This window comes from Thermobia domestica, chromosome 3 (genome assembly GCF_964235325.1).
Source record: "Thermobia domestica chromosome 3, izTheDome1.hap1.1, whole genome shotgun sequence".
NCBI lineage: Eukaryota > Metazoa > Arthropoda > Insecta > Zygentoma > Lepismatidae > Thermobia > Thermobia domestica.
The window spans coordinates 157,426,743-157,446,427 of record NC_137456.1 but is presented as its reverse complement, the minus strand read 5'-3'; the positions used below and the strand labels follow the sequence as shown (position 1 = coordinate 157,446,427).

General features: G+C 37.8%; 1 protein-coding gene across 1 annotated transcript in view; it reads left to right on the top strand.

The window, feature by feature from the left end:
* Positions 1-19,685, top strand: part of LOC145681539 (arylsulfatase I-like) — a 66,127-nt gene that overhangs the window by 10,271 nt on the left and 36,171 nt on the right. The window contains exon 2 of the mRNA XM_081753183.1: positions 15,115-15,274. Coding sequence (XP_081609309.1) covers positions 15,115-15,274 — 160 coding nt within the window. The remainder of the gene's footprint in view (positions 1-15,114; positions 15,275-19,685) is intronic.

Genomic DNA, 19,685 nt, shown 5'->3' with positions numbered 1-19,685 from the left:
TTTTGCTGATTATTCATTGTAGCATAAACGTAAATTTGTGTTGCACATCTCTGCACAAAGAATGCCCAAAATGTTGCCACCATTTTCGACCAATTTACACAAAGTGAAGAGGCTAACGTTTAGACAGCCCCCACTTTGTTTTCGCTCTTGCTCATTGCTCGTTTTTGCACAAACCAAAATTTGTGTAGCACATTTCTGCACAAACGATGCACAAACGATAGACACCATTTAGACTAATTTTGAGAAGGTGGGGGGCTACCGTTTAGACAGTCCACACTTTGTTTTGATTCTAGCTTATTGTTTATTGTTGCGCAAATGAAAATTTATGTTGCACATTTCTGCACAAACGATGCACAAGCGATTGACACCATTTTCGACCAATTTTGACAAGGTTGGGGGCTACAGTTTAGACACCCCCACTTTCTTTTCGCTTTAGCTCATTGTACATTGTTTCACAAACGGAGATTTCTTTTGTACATTTCTGCACAAACAATGCAGAAACGTTTGAGACCACTTTTGGCCAATTTTGAAGGTGGGGGCTACTGTTTAGACGGCCTCCCCCATTTTCTTCTCTCTAGCTCATTGTTCGTTGTTGCAGAAACGAAAATTTGTGTTGCACATTTCTGCACAAACGATTGACACGATTATCGACCAAATTTGTTTAGTTGGAGGTGCTACCATTTAGAGAGTCCCCACTTTATTTTCGCTGTAGCTCATTGTTCATTGTTGCACAAACGAAACTTTGTGTTGCACTTTTCTATACAAACGATGCACAAACGATTGACACTATTTTCGTCCAAATTTGAGAAGGTTGGGGGCTACCGTTTAGATAGCCCATACTTTGTTTTCGCTCTAGCTCATTGTTCGTTGTTGCACAAACGAAAATTTGTTTTGGACATATCTGCACAAACGATGCTCAAACGATTGACACTATTTTCAACCAATTTTGACAATGTGGGAAGGCTAACGTTTAGACAGCCTCAGCTATGTTTTGGTGCTTCCTCGTTGTTCATTGTAGCACAAACGAAAATTTGTGTTGCACGTTTCTGCACAGACGATGCCCAAACTTTTGATATCATTTTTGACCAATTTAGACAAAGTGGGGAGGCTAACGTTTAGATAGCCCCTTTGTTTTCGCTCTAGGTCATATTTCGTTGTTGCACAAACGAACATTTGTGTTGCACATTTCTGCACTAACGATGCACAAACGATTGACACCTTTTTCGACCAATTTTGACAAGGTGGAGGTCTACCGTTTAGACAGTCCCCATTTTATTTTCGCTGTAGCTCATTGTTCGTTGTTGCACAAACGAAAACTTGTGTTGCACATTTCTTCACAAACGATTGACATCATTTAAGACCAACCTTGAGAAGGTGGGGGTCTACGGTTTAGATAGCCCCACTTTGTTTTCTGTCTAGCTTATTGTTCATTGTTGCACAAACTAAAATTTGTGTTGCACATTTCTGCACGAACGATGCACAAACAATTGACACCTTTTACGATCAATTTTGACTATTTTAGGACGACCATTTAGACAACCCCCCACTTTCTTTTCCCTATACCTCATTGTTAATTGTTGCAAAAAAGAAACTTTGTGTTGTATATTTCTGCACAAACGATTGACAGAATTGTCGATCAATTTTGACAAGGTGATGGGGCTACCGTTTTGATAGGCCCCCACCAGTGTTGGGTAAGTTACTTGTAAAAATGTAACGCGTTACAAGTTACTTTACTTTCTCTTAAAATGTAACGCGTTAGTAACGCGTTACTTGCCCCGAAAAAGTAACTGTTACTTTACTTCGAATGTAACGCGTTACTTTTAGGTCCGAAACTTTAAAAATGTGGGAAAAAATATGACTTCAATTTTCCGTACTAATATTACTACCGCTATTATTATTATTATTATTATTGTTATTATTATTATTATTATTATTATTATTATTATTATTATTATTATTATTATTATTAATTGTAACAACACTGTATATAAAAATGAAAGATATGCGGTTTGTATTTGAATACTAAAAAACTAGTTGATTGCCATCCTCGGTAGTCGTGAAGTCTATACTCTTTCCAGCCTTAGAAAAAAGTAGATATAAACAAACCCACCTGACTACCAGTGGGTCGATGACCAGTGATTGGTTGTTGGACTCACTGCACTAGTATTCTACCGCAATATAATCCCTACTAAAATAATAATTTCAAATAAAGATATCTGAATTTATCCTGCATTTTGTGATACTAAACGCAATATATATAATATTTAACAACAGATGTAGCTTTATTTCAACCTCACGCGTATTTGGACATATGATATTTACTGCGCATGCGTATGCGTTCGCGCGCTTACCCCACGCATTTAAAATTATAGCAGAATGCAGAGTTTCGTGGCGACGATATGCGACAATAAGTCCATTTTCGTCTCGTGTTATAAAACACAAAAGAGGGCACAGGAACAGCGGTAAGCTCGTTTATATAAGGATTTAAGAAAATACATATTTCCAATATTGTGTCAGTGCGTTAATTATTTACCAACCAACTATAGCCTCAACATTGTGGAAATTATGCGACGACAGTAAGCTAGCAGACGATCTTGCTGTTCACGTCTCTGGCTGCCGAAGCACGTGTGAGCCGCGGAGTAATACCTTTCGCTTTGTTTATGTCTACTTTGTTCTAAGGCTGGAAAGAGTTTAGGAGTCAAGGACTTGTTCACGAGCTTCTAAATTTGGTTTGAGGGTCTAGGTTGAGTATTTGGGCTCGAGCCAAACAATGTTAAAAGTTATAGGTCACTGGCCAAATATCTTCAAAACTGCTCGGCCTCGGTTTAGAATTGTCAAGGACTCGAGCAGCTCGGCTCGCAGCTCATTCACTATCGACCCGAAGCGAGAAGTGAGCCGAGCCAACAGCTCACCCAACCGACTCAGCTACAGCGCTCGGCTCAGTTGAGCCGAACCGAGCAAATGGCTCATCCCTACCAAGCCAGCTCGAGCCGATGGTTCACGCCAAATGAGCCGGCTCGAGCCATCTTCTCAGTTAAGCCGAACCGAGCTGAGCTTGTTATAAAAAATCTCTTGTGGTCTCGCTATCGAGACGAGACGAGATGCGAGCAGTGTTCCCTCTCGTGAGCAACACTGAAAGTATTCCATATTACTGTTTAGCTTACATTTCTCATGGCTTTCGTTTTCCAGTGTAATCAGGCCACGATTTCAAGACGACTTAAAATGAAGGAGCCATTTATCAAACTCGACTGGACTCGAAACTCGACGCAAAAAAACTGAATCGGCTCGGAACTCGACTCGAGGATATTACCCTTCAATTGACTCGAAACTCGACTTGAATTCGAGTCGAGTCGAGTTTTAGCTTGACTCGTGCTCATCCCTATGCGTTAGAAAAAAATGGTTGCTTATTAATATTTCTACTAAACTAATTATATAATAATAACAATGTTGTTATGTAAAATTAAAAATAAAGAATATAGAGAAACATTACACTACTCTATAATCAACTGGACTGTAGGATAAGCAAACTGATCTGAAAGAACTCCAATATTACATACCATCAGCAAACTATTTTCTAGTAATAAAGTAGACCTGCTCATCAGAACACAGTTTATTCATATTAACCCCTTATTGTAAATCGTTAATTATGGCACCTTAGTTGTTGATAAATATTTTCTGCCAGGACACTTCAGACACTTTACTTTTAAATTCTGTCCACCATCATCCTCAGCTCTTAAGAAAAAAAAGTGTTCTTTCAAATGTTCGAACGGTAAAATATTTTCGATCTCCATCTTTATAAAAACAACACCAATCAAAGTAAAATAGACTACCGGTATCATTTCACTCCTAGTTCACTCACTGAATGTATTGATTTGGAGCTGTCAAAATGGTGGGGTGCTGAATGCCACGGGTGCTGACTGCCACAGCCAATTAATGGTGCTGATTACCACGAATGGCTCTGATTGCCAATATCAAGGTGCTGACTGCCACGATGACGTGCTGACTGCCACGAGCCTGAGAGAAAGTTGCTAGACGTAACATTACCGGACGCCAAGAAGCATGAAAGAAACTAGATGATCCTTAGGATCGTGTTGTTCAGACTAACACCTAACAAAGGTAAACAGGTCTCTGTATGTACACTCATGTCCAAAATTATTGTCACATGATTATAAATATGTTGTTCTAGTAATATAATTTGATAACGAATTCGCCCGGTATTTCTTATAATGTTAGTATGTGTATAATCGGCAAAGACAAGTATGTGGTAAATTTCATGTCAAAAGAGCAGTAAAGAAGAACAATAAAACGAAAATAAAATTTTTCTTGTCCATTTAGTTACATTTTATTTTACTCATTATGATTTTGTATTTATAATTCTTTTCCTATGAAATTTATCACAAATATAAATTTCCTGATTATACACATAATATAAGTATTAAAAGTACCGGTACTCTGCAAAATTATCAAATTATATTCTTACAAGAAGACAGTTATAGATATGCGACAATAATTTTCGACATGAGTGTACTTTCAGTTTTGTCAGGGAGCGGTGCGTACAAAATTGGTACGATTTGTGTATTCTCACTTGAACTCCCTATGTCAGCATAAACTGTGTACAGCTGTGCAAATTGTTTCGAGCAGCTCTTGAAAGTTCCATCAAAAAAGCACTGCTGGCTGTACCTCACAAGGGAAGTTCAGGAGAAAGGACTCGCCTGCAGAGAAACTAAGCATGCCATTTGAAGTCCCAATTCATGCTGATTATAACAAGCTAATAAAATGCCTGTACGGTTGAGAACAGTTCGAGATATTCAACTTGGAAGTTTATATGAGAAAATGAGGATATACGCATTTATAGGCGTTAAGTACAACGTAATTAGTAACGAATATTGATATACGAATTGAAAGCTATCGGAAGTAACAGAAAAAAGTGTTTCGCGATAACTAACGGGTTTGTTAGATACAATTAGTCATTACATTGTTCACAGTAATCATAGGTTAGAGATGAAAATTGATCACTGTTGTTCTTCTTTTTTATGAAGAAATGACGCAGGTAAAATTCTCCCTTGCACCATGAACATTTTATATGTGCAATTGTGTTGCATCCGTCAAGAGAACAGTTCGCAGAACCAAAGCAAAAAGCGAATTCGACAAGTGATTCAAAAGTTATAGACCTATAATTTGTTCGTAACCTGCCTTGCAGAACGCAAACTGAAACAATCCAATGTATCGCGGTGATCGGAAGTGAATCGTATGGACACGAACTTTATTTGATTGTTTCGTTGGTACATTATAATGTCCAGATGAAGAAGATTCATACTATGTACAAATCTCCTGCCATAATCTTTGATTGATTGGAATCAAAACACATCAAATGGTTGCACAAATCGCGTGCAATTCTTTGGTATCTTCTCCACCATTAGGTCTTTGCCATCCGTCATGCAACTTGTAATAGACAAATTGTTTGTGAATGGACCCCAGTGATCAAGCAATAGCAAGTTCAAACCATCAGGCTTCGCCATGGGTGAGAATACTTAACGCATTGAAACGTGCATCTACTCATTTTCTCATATAAATTTCCAAGCTGAATATCTCGAACAGTTCTCAGCGTAGAGGAGTTTTATTACCTGTTGTAATCAGCATGAATTGGTCCTTCAAATGACATGCTTATTTCTCTGCAGGCGAGTGCTTCTCCCAAACTTCCCTTGTCAGCTGGCTTCAGACCATCATATCCATTAAATAATACAATAAAACAATTAATATATACAATGAAATGTGCAAATTGTACATATAACAGAAAAGACAATCTCTTTATAAACATCCAACTGTATGTCGTTCCACTTAGTGAGCAACTTTGTAACTTATAGGATGGCACATAGATTTGCTGTGATGATTACTAAATTAATCCCTACTAAATTAATTAATAATCATAAATTTAGTATGAGGGATTAATTCCTCTCTTTCCAAATATAGTTTCTCCCAGGCTCGTGGCAGTCAGCACGCCGTCGTGGCAGTCAGCACCTTCATATTTGCAATCAGCGACAGTCGTGGCAGTAAGCACCAATAATTGGCTGTGGCAGTCAGCACCCGTGGCAATCAGCACCTATCCGTCAAAATCTACGACAAAATCTTCCAGGTGCTTGCAATCAGTACACGTGATTTCCCTAAGGCTGTCCTCATCTTCAAAAAACAGCAAGTGTCACTACGAACTTATCTGTTTCTCTGTGTGCCTGTGACTGTCGGTCACTGACATACGTAGTTCATGCTCGATTGTTTCATTCTGAGAAATTCACTTACAGGAAAGAAACATTTTTTTTTCCAAAGAAAAATCTACATATGTTATAGTTACTCATCCGAAATGTAACGCGAAAAAAGTAACGCAAACTAGGTACGTTACTTAAAAATTTATAACGCGTTACCGTTACAGTTACTTTGGAAAAAATGTAACGCGTTACTGGGAAACGTTACTTAAAAAGTAACGCGTTACTTGCATTACGTTACTTCCCAATACTGGCCCCCACTTGGTTTTCCCTCTAGCTGATTGTTCATTGTTGCAGAAACGAAAATTTGTGTTGCGCCTTTCTGCGCAAACGATGCACAAACGACTGACACCATTTTCGACCAATTTTGACACGGTAGGGGCTACCGTTTAGACAGCCCCCACTTTGTTTTATTCCTAGCTCATTGTTCGTTGTTGCACAAACGTAAATTTGTGTTGCACATGTCTGCACAAACGATGCACAATCGATTGACACAATTTTCCACCAATGTAGTGAAAGTGGGGAGTATAACGTTTAGACAGCCACCCACGTTGTTTTGGTTCTAGTTAATTGCTCATTGTTGCACAAACGAAAATTTGTGCTGTATATTTTTGGACAAACGATGCCCAAACGATTGACACCAATTTCGAGCAGTTTTGACAAGGTTGGGGGCTACCGTTCAGACAGACCTCCACATTGTTTTCGCTCTAGCTCATTGTTCATTGTTGCACAAACGAAAATTTATGTTGCACATTTCTGCACAAACGATGCACAATCGATTGATAACAATTTGAACCAATATTAAGAAGGTGGGGAGCTATCTTTGAGGTAGATACCCAGTTTGTTTTCGATCTAAATCATTTTTTATTGTTGCACAAAAGAAAATTTGTGTTGCTTATCTCCGCCCAAAACGATGGCCAAACGATTTACACTATTTTCGTCCAAATTTGAGAAGGTTGGGGGCTACCGTTTAGATAGCCCATACTTTGTTTTCGCTCTAGGTCATATTTATTTGTTGAAAAAACGAAAATTTGTGTTGCACATTTCTGAACAAACGATGAACAAACGATTGATATCATTTTGGACCAATTTTGACAAGGTTGGGGCTACCATTATGCAGCCTCCACTTTGATTTCGCTCTACCTCATTGTTCATTGTTGCACAAACGAAAATTTGTGTTGCACATTTCTGCACTAACGATGCACAAACGATTGACACCTTTTTCGACCAATTTTGACAAGGTGAAGCGCTATCGTTTAGACAGTCCCCATTTTATTTTCGCTATAGCTCATTGTTCGTTGTTGTACAAACGAAAACTTGTGTTGCACATTTCTTCACAAACGATTGACATCATTTTAGACCAACCTTGAGAAGGTGGGGTCTACGGTTTAGAGGCCCCCACTTTGTTTTCTGTCTAGCTCATTGTTCATTGTTGCACAAACTAAAATTTGTATTGCACATTTCTGCAGGAACGATGTACAAACAATTGACGCCTTTTACGATCAATTTTGAATATTTGGGGGCGACCGTTCAGACAGTCCCCACTTTCTTTTCGCTATACATCATTGTTCATTGTTGCAAAAAAGAAAATTTGTGTTGTACATTTCTGCACAAACGATTGACAGAATTGTCGACCAATTTTGAGTAGGTGAGGGGGCTACCGCTTTAACAGACCCCCCACTTGGTTTTCTCTCTAGGTGATTGTTCATTTTTGCACAAACCAAAGTTTGTGTTGCACATTTCTGCACCAACATGCCCAAACTTTTGACACCATTTTCGACCAATGTAGTGAAAGTGGGGAGGCTAACGTTTAGACAGCTACTCACTTTGTTTTGGTTTTAGCTCATTGTTCGTTGTTACACAAACGAAAATTTGTGCTGTACATTTTTGGACAAACTAAGCACAAACGTTTGACACCATTTTCGACCAATTTTCCAAGGTGGTGAACTGGTGTTTAGACAGTCCCTCCCTTTATTTTCGCTGTAGCTCATTTTTCATTGTTGCACAAACGAAAATTTGTGTTGCACATTTCTGCAAAAACGATTGACACCATTTGCGACCAATTTTGAGAAGATGGAGGTGTTACCGTTTAGACAGGCCGCACTTTATTTTTGCTGTAGCTCATTGTTCATTGTTGCACAAACGAAAATTTGTGTTGCACATTTCTGCACAAACGATTCACACCATTTTCGACCAATTTTGAGACCATTTAGACAGACCCAAACTTGTTGTCGCTATAGCTCGTTTTTCATTGTTGCAGAAACGAAAATTTGTGTTGCACATTTCTGCACATACGATGCACAAGCGATTGACACCATTTTCTACCAATTTTGACTACGTGGGGGGCTATCGTTTAGCATCCCCCCACTTTGTTTTCTCCCTAGCTAATTGTTTGTTGTTGCACAAACGAAAATTTGTGTTGCAGATTTCTGCACAAACTATGCACAATCGATTGACACCATTTTCAAACAATGTAGCAAAAGTGGGGAGTATAACGTTTAGACAGCCACCCACTTTGTTTTGGTTCTAGTTTATTGTTCATTGTTGCATAAACAAAAATTTGAACTGTATATTTTTGGACAAACGATGCACAAACGTTTGACACCATTTTCGTCCAGTTTTCCAAGGTGGTGTGCTACCGTTTAGACAGCCTCCTATTTTGTTATCGCTCTAGCTCATTGTTCATTGTTGCACAAACGAAAATTTTGTTGCACATTTCTACACAAACGATTGACAGTCCCCATTTCCAATGGATTATGCAAATGTGCATTATGCACCAATTTCGACCAGTTTTGGCAAGGTTGGGGGCTACCGTTCAGGCAGACCTCCACATTGTTTTCGCTCTAGCTCTTTGTTCATTGTTGCACAAACGAAAAATTGTGTTGCACATTTCTTCACAAACGATGCCCAAACGATTTACACCTTCTTCGACTAATTTTGACACGGTGGGGGATACCGTTTAGACAGCCCCCAGTTTATTTTGGCTGTAGCTCATTTTTCATTGTTGCACAAACGAAAATTTGTGCTGCGAATTTCTGCACAAACGATTCACAATCGCATAACACCAATTTGAACCAATTTTTAGAAGGTGGGGGGCTATCTTTTAGGTAGATACCCAGTTTGTTTTCGCTCTAGCTCATTTTTCATTGTTGCACAAAAGAAAATTTGTGTTGCAGATTTCTACACAAACGATGCTCAAACGATTTACACTATTTTCGTCCAAATTTGGGAAGGTTGGGGATACCGTTTAGACAGCCCCCAGTTTATTTTCGCTGTAGATCATTGTTCATTGTTGCACAAACGAAAATTTGTGTTGCAAATTTCTGCACAAACGATTCACAAACGGTTGACACGATTTTCGACCAATCTTGAGTCGTTGGGGGTCTACGGTTTAGATACCCCCACTTTGTTTGATGTCTAGCTCATTGTTCATTGTTGCACAAAGGAAAATTTGTGTTGCACATTTCTGCACGAACGATGCAGAAACTATTGACACCATTTTCGACCAATTTTAACAAGGTTGGGGGCTAACGTTTAGACAGCCCCCACTTTGTTTTCGCTGTAGCTCATTGTTCATTATTGCACAAACGAAAATTTGTGTTGCACATTTCTGCACAAATGATTCACAAACGATTGACACCATTAGCGACCAATTTTGAGAAGTTGGGTTGGCTAGGTTTACATAGCCTCCACTTTTTTTCGCTATAGTTCGTTTCTCATTGTTGCACAAACGAAAATTTGTGTTGCACATTTCTGCACAAACGATGCACTAACGATTGACACCATTTTTGACTAATTTTGACAAGATGGGGGGGCTACCATTTAGACAGCCCCCACTTTGTTTTTGCTCTAGCTCATTGTTCATTGTTGCACAAACAAAAATTTGTGTTGCAGATTTCTTCACAAACTATGCACAAGCGATTGACACCATTTTCGACCTATTATGAGAAGGTGTGGGGGCTGTCTAAATTGCCGTATCATTAGCCCATATCCCATATATGTAAGCGAATCTTTCAATTATACAATTATATATATTGCAAATAGATAGCTAGAACGATTATTTTGATCGAGTCCGTTAATGGAGTGTATTGAAATCGTAGTAGGTAATGGTGACTTAAATAATCCATATCAAATACATATAAGCGAATGTTGTAAATTTGGTTTTATTTGGTTTTGCAACACGTAGCTAGGGCAATTACCTCAACCAAAATCTTTAATGGAGTCAATCCGTTACATGTTAATTAATAACGGCGACTTGGAAGATGGCTATCTGCAGCCAATATGTAAGCGAAGTTTGCAATTCTTTTTTTCTTTTTTCTTTTCTTTCTTTCTTTCTTTCTTTTTTCTTTTTTTCTCTTTTGGTAATAGGTAGCTAAATCGATTACCTCGGCCGAATTTGTCAGCAGAATCAGTTCGTTAATTAATAATTGATAACGGCTGCTTCAGCTGTAGATCATAGCTACGTGTAAGCGATTTTTTTTTGTTTCTGATTATTTTTTTGCAAAAGATAACTAGAGCAATTACCTCGACCGAGCTCATTAATGGAGTTTATTTGTTAACATATCAATTGACAACGACAGTTTAACTGTGGCTCTCTCTCTTTCTTTCTCTCTCTCGCTATACACACACACACACACACACACACACACACACATATATATATAGGGTGAATGTGCCAATAGTCGTCACTTTTTGATTGCAACTTTGCCTTTTACTTCATAACTTTTAACAGATACAAGTGAATGCTTAAATTGTACATTGGTTCTAATATTTGTAGCTTATTGTGTGATACAGGATCATTACCTTTGATATAAAACACATAGAACAAAGTTTACAATTAAAACAATCCAAACATGCGCAAAATGCCTATAGTCGTCACAAAAATTCTCAAAGTCGTCACCTTAAACTTCCAGTGTTCGTCACTCTTACAAATTCTTATAGTTCAAGCTTATACAAGTATTAACGCTTAAGATGAGTGGCTAGCATGTAAAAGACGGTCAATATCATCATCACTATCACGCACATCGAAACAATTTTCGCACATAAATTCCACATCTGAATCAGAATCATCCACACCTGGGAAAAATTCTTTGTGTGATTTGCTAATACAATTAGCGTGAAAGATTTTGTTGCATTTGATACATGTAGGGTTATCAGTAAGTATTACTAACTCATTACACTTGGCACATAACTGAGATTCATTGCGTGGCTTTGTAATTGTTGTTTTCTTTCTTGTTTCAGCTTCGAGTCTTTTTCGTTTTCTTGCTTCTTGAGAGAGGGATTTTTCTCTTTTCTCAGCTTCCTTTTTCTCATAGAATTGCTTCCATTCACCAGACGAAACAGCTGATGGGAACTTCTGAGTCGATCCTCTGGTCTTCTTGCGTTCCACCTCTCTTGGCCACCAGAGATGTTTCTTAAACGGAGAAGGAACAGCGGCTTGTGATTTGACAAGAGAATCTCCATTAGAACTTCCTTTCTTCACGGGAGTTTGCGACGGTTTAGTTAATATTGGCTCACTTCCCACACTCACAGACACAGAATCTTTGAGCAGATGATCGCTTATTTCTGCTTTCTTCTTAATTGATTCCCAGATATTGTAGAGCTTTTGGTCTTCAGGGTCGAGAGTAGATTTTCCTCCCAAGACGTCGTTAAATTTAACAACTGTATCATGACCGATTTCATTCTGTAAAACATTAAGAGCCGTGTGATATTCTTCGATACTATACTTCTTAGAGATGGTGATTTGAAGTTCGATAGTTTCTCCCCGTGTGTGGTGATCCAAACATTTCGAATAATCAACTGCATCTACATTTAAAGGGGCAAGTCCACACACCCGAAAGCTATTCTTTATCGTCTCCGGTGTGGCTTTGGTTTCTACAACGTCCACTACAATTGGTGCACAATCTGCTTTGGTCACTGTTCGATTTGGATTAAGCTTCTGCCAGTCATAAACAGCTTTCCTCCAATGTTGTTTTATTGGTTTATAAACCCCTACATCTGTAGGCTGAATTATATGTGTGGCATTTGGATGAAGGGCATAAAGAGCAATTCCATTCCTGCTGCAGAAATCAGAACACTCTTTGGTAATGTGAGATTTATGTCCATCAATGAAATATAGAAAGGGAAGTCTGCTAGTTTATTTTCAGTAGGGATACAAAATATTTGCAATGTATTCAAAAAAACACATCTCACTTCATCCATTCAGATTCAGAGAGTCCTATTCCCCACGATGCCGGAACGGATTCACAAACTTCTTTAGGTGGCTTAATGTAAGGGTAGACAATCATTCCCGGTAAAACTTCTCCATCCGCAGAAAATGAGCACATAACTGTAATGGTTTCCTTTTCGTTTCCGTGTTTTATTTCATAAAAGTTTTTCCACCCTTTTACTCCAATAACAGTTCCACTTTTGGGGCATAGTTGGAAATTTGTTTCATCCCCATTTCCAACTTTCCTTGGAAATCCTTTCTTTGCAAGATCTACCAACCATTTAACAACAATGCCCTCTTCTTGTGGTAGTTTTTGGGCCCATTTTTCTTTGTTCAGGCACTTTTCCACTAACTTTATCTGATAACGTCATTCGAGGAACACCAAAAATTGCAGCAGCCTTCTTGATACTCATAGACTTTGACCGTACTTCAGAAATGGCTTTGTGCATCGCATCTTCAGAATATTGTAAAATCTTCCGTCTTTTGGTATTTTCGTTCATAGTTACAGCATCTGAAAATATAGAAAAAAGAATATTAATATCGTAGGTAAGAAAAAGTCAGGTTCTAAGACGTTTCACCAACTGCCAATAGCTCATAGATAAGCGAGGTAAGATCTTTAAATAAAACGGGAATTAAATTCAAAATTCTGGTACTAATGAAAACATGGCAAAATGAAACAGTTAATTTGCTTTTCTTAAAATATTATCTCGTTATAAGACAATTTTAAATTTATACATTTGAAAATCAGTTACAGATATGAAAGTTCTATAGTTTAGTCACCCCGGAGAGGAAAGAAGGCAAAATTATCCAAAAGAAATAAATTATTCCTAATTACCCGGTAGTCGTCACCCACTCAACCAGTGTTCGTCACCCCTATGACGCCCTTTGGAAGGATACAAGATATTAACCCCAAAATTTTGTAGCTGATACCTTTCACCCCAACAAAAAATTTAAAATGATTTTGAAGCTTCTACTAACATGTTCTTTAAAAAACCCAGTCTTCGGCATATCTGACGAAGTAAGGAAGATCACAAATTTTCTTAAACCTATAGTCGTCACCCCACTGTTTTTTGTTCAAATATGAATTTCAAAGACAAATGAATGGTAAACATTTAAAAGAGACTTAGGTTGATAAAAATAAATAATTATCTTACCTTTTAGAGCTTCAACTGCGCCGTCCTCTGCTGTTTTTCAACCGGCAGCAACAAGTTTTTTAATTTTCCAAAAACTGCAATTAGCACGCAAAACAACAGCCTTTGCACTTCAACTGAAAACAGAAAACAAAAGACACCCGACTCGGTGTTAACGCAAGGCGGGCTAAAAACTAAAACCATAGACGTTAGAGATGAGCCAGCTTGTATTCGTATAACCATGACTTACGCCATCTTATGAACGAATTAATTTGGCCATGACGACTATTGGGGGTATGACGAGAATAGGCGCATTCACCCTATATATATATATATATATATATATATATATATATATAGGGTGTTTCGCAACAAAAACAACAATGTTTGGAAAGTGATTCCTGATAAGATCAAGGTAAGACAGAAAGTATAAACCAACCTGGGTGCAGATTTCCGTCATTTCGGAGTTATAGGCTGCCGAAAACATGAAAAATGAACTTTAAAGGTCCATAGCTCCAATAGTATGGGCCATACCGTAGTCGAGTCAAGACTTCACTTAGGAACTAATATGTGCCTATCCAAAAATACTTGTTTCAGAATCCTAAGGTACTCACGCAAATTTTTTATAGAGGGAGTTTGGCTACGGGCATATAATTTGAAATACACACCAACTACCTCAGTAAACATTGTTGCCGAAGTACAGCATGATTTCGAAATCTTAATATCTGGATAGGGCACATACTAGTTCCTAAGTGGTCTTGAATTGACTACGGTAGGTCCCATAGTTTTGGAACGATGGCCGTTTAAATTTCACTTTTTCATGTGTTCGGCAGCCTATAATTCCGAAAGGAAGCATTTGTGCAGCCAGGTTGGTCTATACTTTTCGTCTTATCTTGGTGTCAGGAGTCACCTCCCAAATGTTGTCGGTGTTGTTTTGAAACACCCTCTATGTATGTCTCATACATATGTTTCGTGATCCCGTCTACTGTCTTCACCAATGTTTATTCTTTTCCTGAAAAAAAAAATGTTGTAATATTCGTATTTCCTTTCCATCTTCCTGCTGTTAACCACCTTGTAGTTCATCCACCTTTTAGGATAGTTTTCCCTCCTACGATAAGAACGTGCAATGACCTCTACACGTTCATATGTCTTCCGAGAAGATCCTTGACACTTGGTAGAGACTGACTAATTAACACAGGAGTCAGTTGTTTCAGAAATATACACCAATCCATGTGAAACTAAAAATCTTTAAAACGTTTTTTCTTACTTCTGTCTCAAAAAAAAAAAAAAAAAATGTGTTAGTTGATTTGGATTTTAGCGTTCCTTTTAGCATCGAGGCTAAATGTGACGTAGACTTACAGTTTAAAGTGTGAACGGACCAGATAAGCTCCTACCGGAAATCGATCTCGGGTATTTTGCGCCAAAGAAATAATGATTTTTAAGAAATGTTAAGATTTAATAACTTGATAACGTGAGAATATCGTTTAAATTCTTTTTTAAAATATTATTTACATTTCAGGGGTGGAACGATGTTAGTTTTCATGGGTCTCCTCAAATTCCGACACCGAATCTCGATGCTTTAGCTTTTGGAGGTATTGTTCTCAACAATTACTATGTTACTCCTATTTGCACACCTACTAGAAGTGCATTTCTGACTGGCAAATATCCTATTCATACAGGTACGTTTCTATGTTAAGATTATATATAAACACATAACCAATGATAGCTTGTGAGGAAAGTCACGTTGGTAAAAATTATAATTTTATTGCTACGAGTTGAGGGAAGAAAACTTACTTAATATCCTAATGCTGAATGCAGGAATTAGAACATTAGAAGAGTTTCCTTCCCTTAGGTTCCAACGGAAAATTGTAATTTTTACCAACTGACTTTCCTCAAGAACCTCCATCGTACACAATTCATAGCAATTTCTCTACGTAAAACTATGATTTCTGAGACATGTTTCATTAGGTTTTAGTAACAAAAATTGAAATAAATTTTCCGAGACTGCTGAATCAAGCTTCTACCATTCAACTCGCAATTTGTCTCTCCATCCATCTATATACGTACATACGTGTATTACGACAACGCACTTAAAAACTAATGGAATTTATTGATAATTGGTATGTTCCTCCCTGTAAACTTTCGAAATAATCATATTCTTTGAAATTGCGATCTATCAAGCATAAGAAGGTGAAAGGATATTAAATTCATCTTATGTTGCGAGTTTTCACATACACACATAAGAATTTTCCAGCATTACTTACGTAAAAACGTTCAATTTTGATTAATATAGTGTGTGTTTTCTTTATATTAGAACTTCCCGATCATTTCCACTAGTTGCGGTTGAGATCAGTTAACGACAAGCAGAGAAAGGGTGATTAAGTTCTCGAAATTCTAGGTTTTCTTATACAAGGTTGTGTAATAATATTACCGGCAAAGTGAAGCAGGTCCTAATGAAATGGATTGGAATCCTATATATATATAAGGCCTAATGAAATGGATTGGAATCATCATCGTTTAACGATGAGAGGTGTTTTAAAACTAGCAAAGACGTTGATATCATGTCGAATATCTCATAAACGGGAAAGATATCGCTGTCGGGTCAAAATAATTCACAAAAATTCAACCATGGCTAGTAACATACGTGTCGATAGTAGTAGAACGGTCACTCCGCAACTGGAATCCCCACAGATGGAGATCATATTTGTTAATTCTCTATCTGCCTACAGGGATCCCTGTAACGAGGCGACTACTCCTCTATCATCAATGTGTCATTCGGCTCAAGTTTATGAGACATTTTTGCTTAAGTCCATTGTCACGTCTTTAAGTTTGTTGGTGTATTATCGTAGCACCCTGTATAAATAATATGAAAAAATCCTCGATACTTTTCACCAGAATCTTTGTATTTTAATGCCATATGGGCTATACTTTCATTAAGGATTCCCAATTACACCATTGACGGAAGTTAGGGCCTCTCAAAAGTGAAAGGGTGCAATTATACCCTCCCTTTCCTGTGCTAAAAAAAAAAAGTGTTTTATAATAAATCTTGTTAAAAGTATATTTGACATTTAAGCAAATTGACATAGTTATACTTCACTCGAAGCTTCCCAATGATCCATCCATCGGCTACATGGAGTCAAAATTATCTGAGAATAAGTGATTGAATTACGCCTCCTCCTCCCCAACTAAAAAAAAAAAATATTCCATGATAACATAAAATAATTGGACTTTTGTAGAATATACCATATATTTTCATGTAATTCTTCCGAATCATCTTTATTGCTTGGGTTCGGAATCAGTCGGAAACGAGAACGTGAATTTGGCTTTTCTCCAGCCCTGTGCGATTTAATATAATCCACAAAATCTTTCGTCAAAATTTTTCGATTTTCATAGTGGTGTTTTCCTCGTATATACATTAATCTATCGCTCAACCTCAACTGTTTATGGTTGGAATCAGTCAATAACAAGAGTGAATTAATTTTGTTCTCCTAGACTTAAAAAAAAAAAAAATGTTACTCGGGAGTCGCACTGAGGAATGTTTTTTCTCAACAATTCTTGATTTCTTTCTTTGGAATTCGATCAACTTAATGATACCCTATTTATTTTCGATAGACAGTGCGAGTGAAGATGTATGATAATTGTGAAATAAATCAAATTCGAAATTTGAATGAATTTACACGTTTCATAGCCTGTATATATCGAAAAAATGTCATCTGAATGTCAATTTACCTGCTGCTCCCTTCGTCCCAATGTATGATGTACTGTACCCTATATCATGGGCGCACCCACGGGGTTGGGGTCCATAGGGTCTGGACCCCTCCCAAGAAACTTTCTAACATTACATACAGTTGTACACTTTCTCAATAAAACTACATTTGTTTAACAGGGAAATGATTGATGTAGCATGAAAATTTGATCTTACATCATCTGTATTCTTTCTCCTATAAAAACAATCTACTTTTATATTTTTTTCTGAAAACATATATGGAAGTACCTATTTTATAATTGCCTACAGTCCTTTCGGGAGCAGAAAAATACTCGCTCAATACTACATAGACGTACTGCCCTGTAATATTGGTCCTCCACTAACCTTAGCCCTCTCCCAGCAAAACTTTCTGGATGCGCATGTGACGTATATCGTCTAGAAGCAATACTGTTCAACCTATCCAGACCCAATTTTAAACATAATGTTCTTCAGATGGATTTTTGGAATTTTCTTTTTACTCTGAAAAATTAAGATAATCTACTTGAGGGTGAGAATATGAAATTGGAATTTTCTCCAAAATACCTCTACAAGTAATTGATTTAAATAGCATGTGTGTCGCTATCAGGATAAATGAAACAGCGACAGATGCTTCTGTATAAGCTGCTACTTAACGTATTCATTATACAGTACATTAGTAACAAACAACTATTCCAGTAGAACATGTAACTACCAACTGCGTTAGATTGACAACGAACGATGCCATTTTTATGCCATAAAAATTCGTTTCAATTTATCGAAAACCACGCATAATAATTTACCTTCAAACTCATCATTTTGTTCCTCTTAAAGTGATCTGTCGATTAATACATGTCTTGTCGTTGAACTATATCATAGATAAACAGTTAAAATTTTACGGTTGATCATTATTAATCATATTGTAAGCGAAATACTTTATTTCTGTATACTTGATTTTCATTTTTACCTCAGTAGGTGGTATAATTGTTGTAGAACTTACATTTTTAGGTTCACAACAAAAATATCTTGCTTTCATCGATTTTCTCGACAACTATGAATGAGTATTTATACTCTCTAATAGCATTCTTTTCCAGATCTTTGGATTGTTACATGATTTTCATCTTTAGAGTTCCTTTCTTTCCGTTAAACGCAAATAATAGTGATGAATATTCACTATTAATTATGCGCTGATTTACATCTTATATGTAGCAGATATGCCCCAACCTCGGCCGCCCATCCACGCACTCCAATTTGCTGACGACACCGCCTATATCGCCTTGTGTTCCTCTGTTGATCGTATCAACATCACTCTCCAACCAGCACTCGATAAGCTCGTCAGCTGGTGTCTGAAGTGGAAGCTGAAATTAAACCCCTCCAAGACCCAAATGGCATTATTCGCCCGCAACCGCAACAAATTTTGTCTAACTAGAAATCCCGAGCGTCTAAATCTTACGCTTCTTGACTCACCGTTGACCTTGTCAAACAGTGTCAAATATCTAGGCGTCATATTTGACAAACACCTTACCTGGACCGCCCATCTCTCCCTTTTACAAGCTAAGATTAGACGTCGTATAAATTTGTTGCGCTGTCTCTGCGGCACCAACTGGGGTCTCAACACTAGACTTATTCTCCATACGTACAAAGTTTTTGTCCGCCCTGCCCTTACACATGGTCATATTGCCTGGTTGTCAGCTCCACAGCACTTCTACGACAAATTACAAGTCCTGGAACGTCATGCTCTGCGGCTTGCATACTCATTACCGCCACATACTCCTACTCAAGAGGTCTACCGCCGCACCACCATTCCCACGCTCTTACCCCATCTGTATCGCCTGCGCACTCGTTACATACAGCGCCGTATAGCGGAAGGACATCCTATCCTTGGTGAATTAGTAGACCAGACTCCTGCACAACCACGGCATGCCTATCCTCCTGTTGACCATCTACTAGCTTTACATGACCAAGCAGAGGTCACTGCTACCTATAACCCACGTCGTCGAATATATCATTGCCATCCGCATATCTATAATCCGTAACCTCTATCCTCCACATTTGGGTTTTCATCCACGCTCATGCACTTCTTCTACCGCATCCCTAGATATAATAATGAATATACAACTGTCCATTTAATAGCATCCTGAGCCCATCTATAAACAAAAGATACCAACAACTCCGTTTTCACTGGCCCCAGAGAAGGCGTTACCTTCTGTGGCCCGCCCAGTTTCGACTGGGAATGAAATTGCAGGTTAAAAAAAAAAAAAAATATGAGTATAGGGTTATTCGTTGTCATTCGGGGATATTGGGTTATTGTTCAGAAAATATTCTTCTTAGGAATTCATTTAAAATTTAATCGTTAAAAATACAATCAT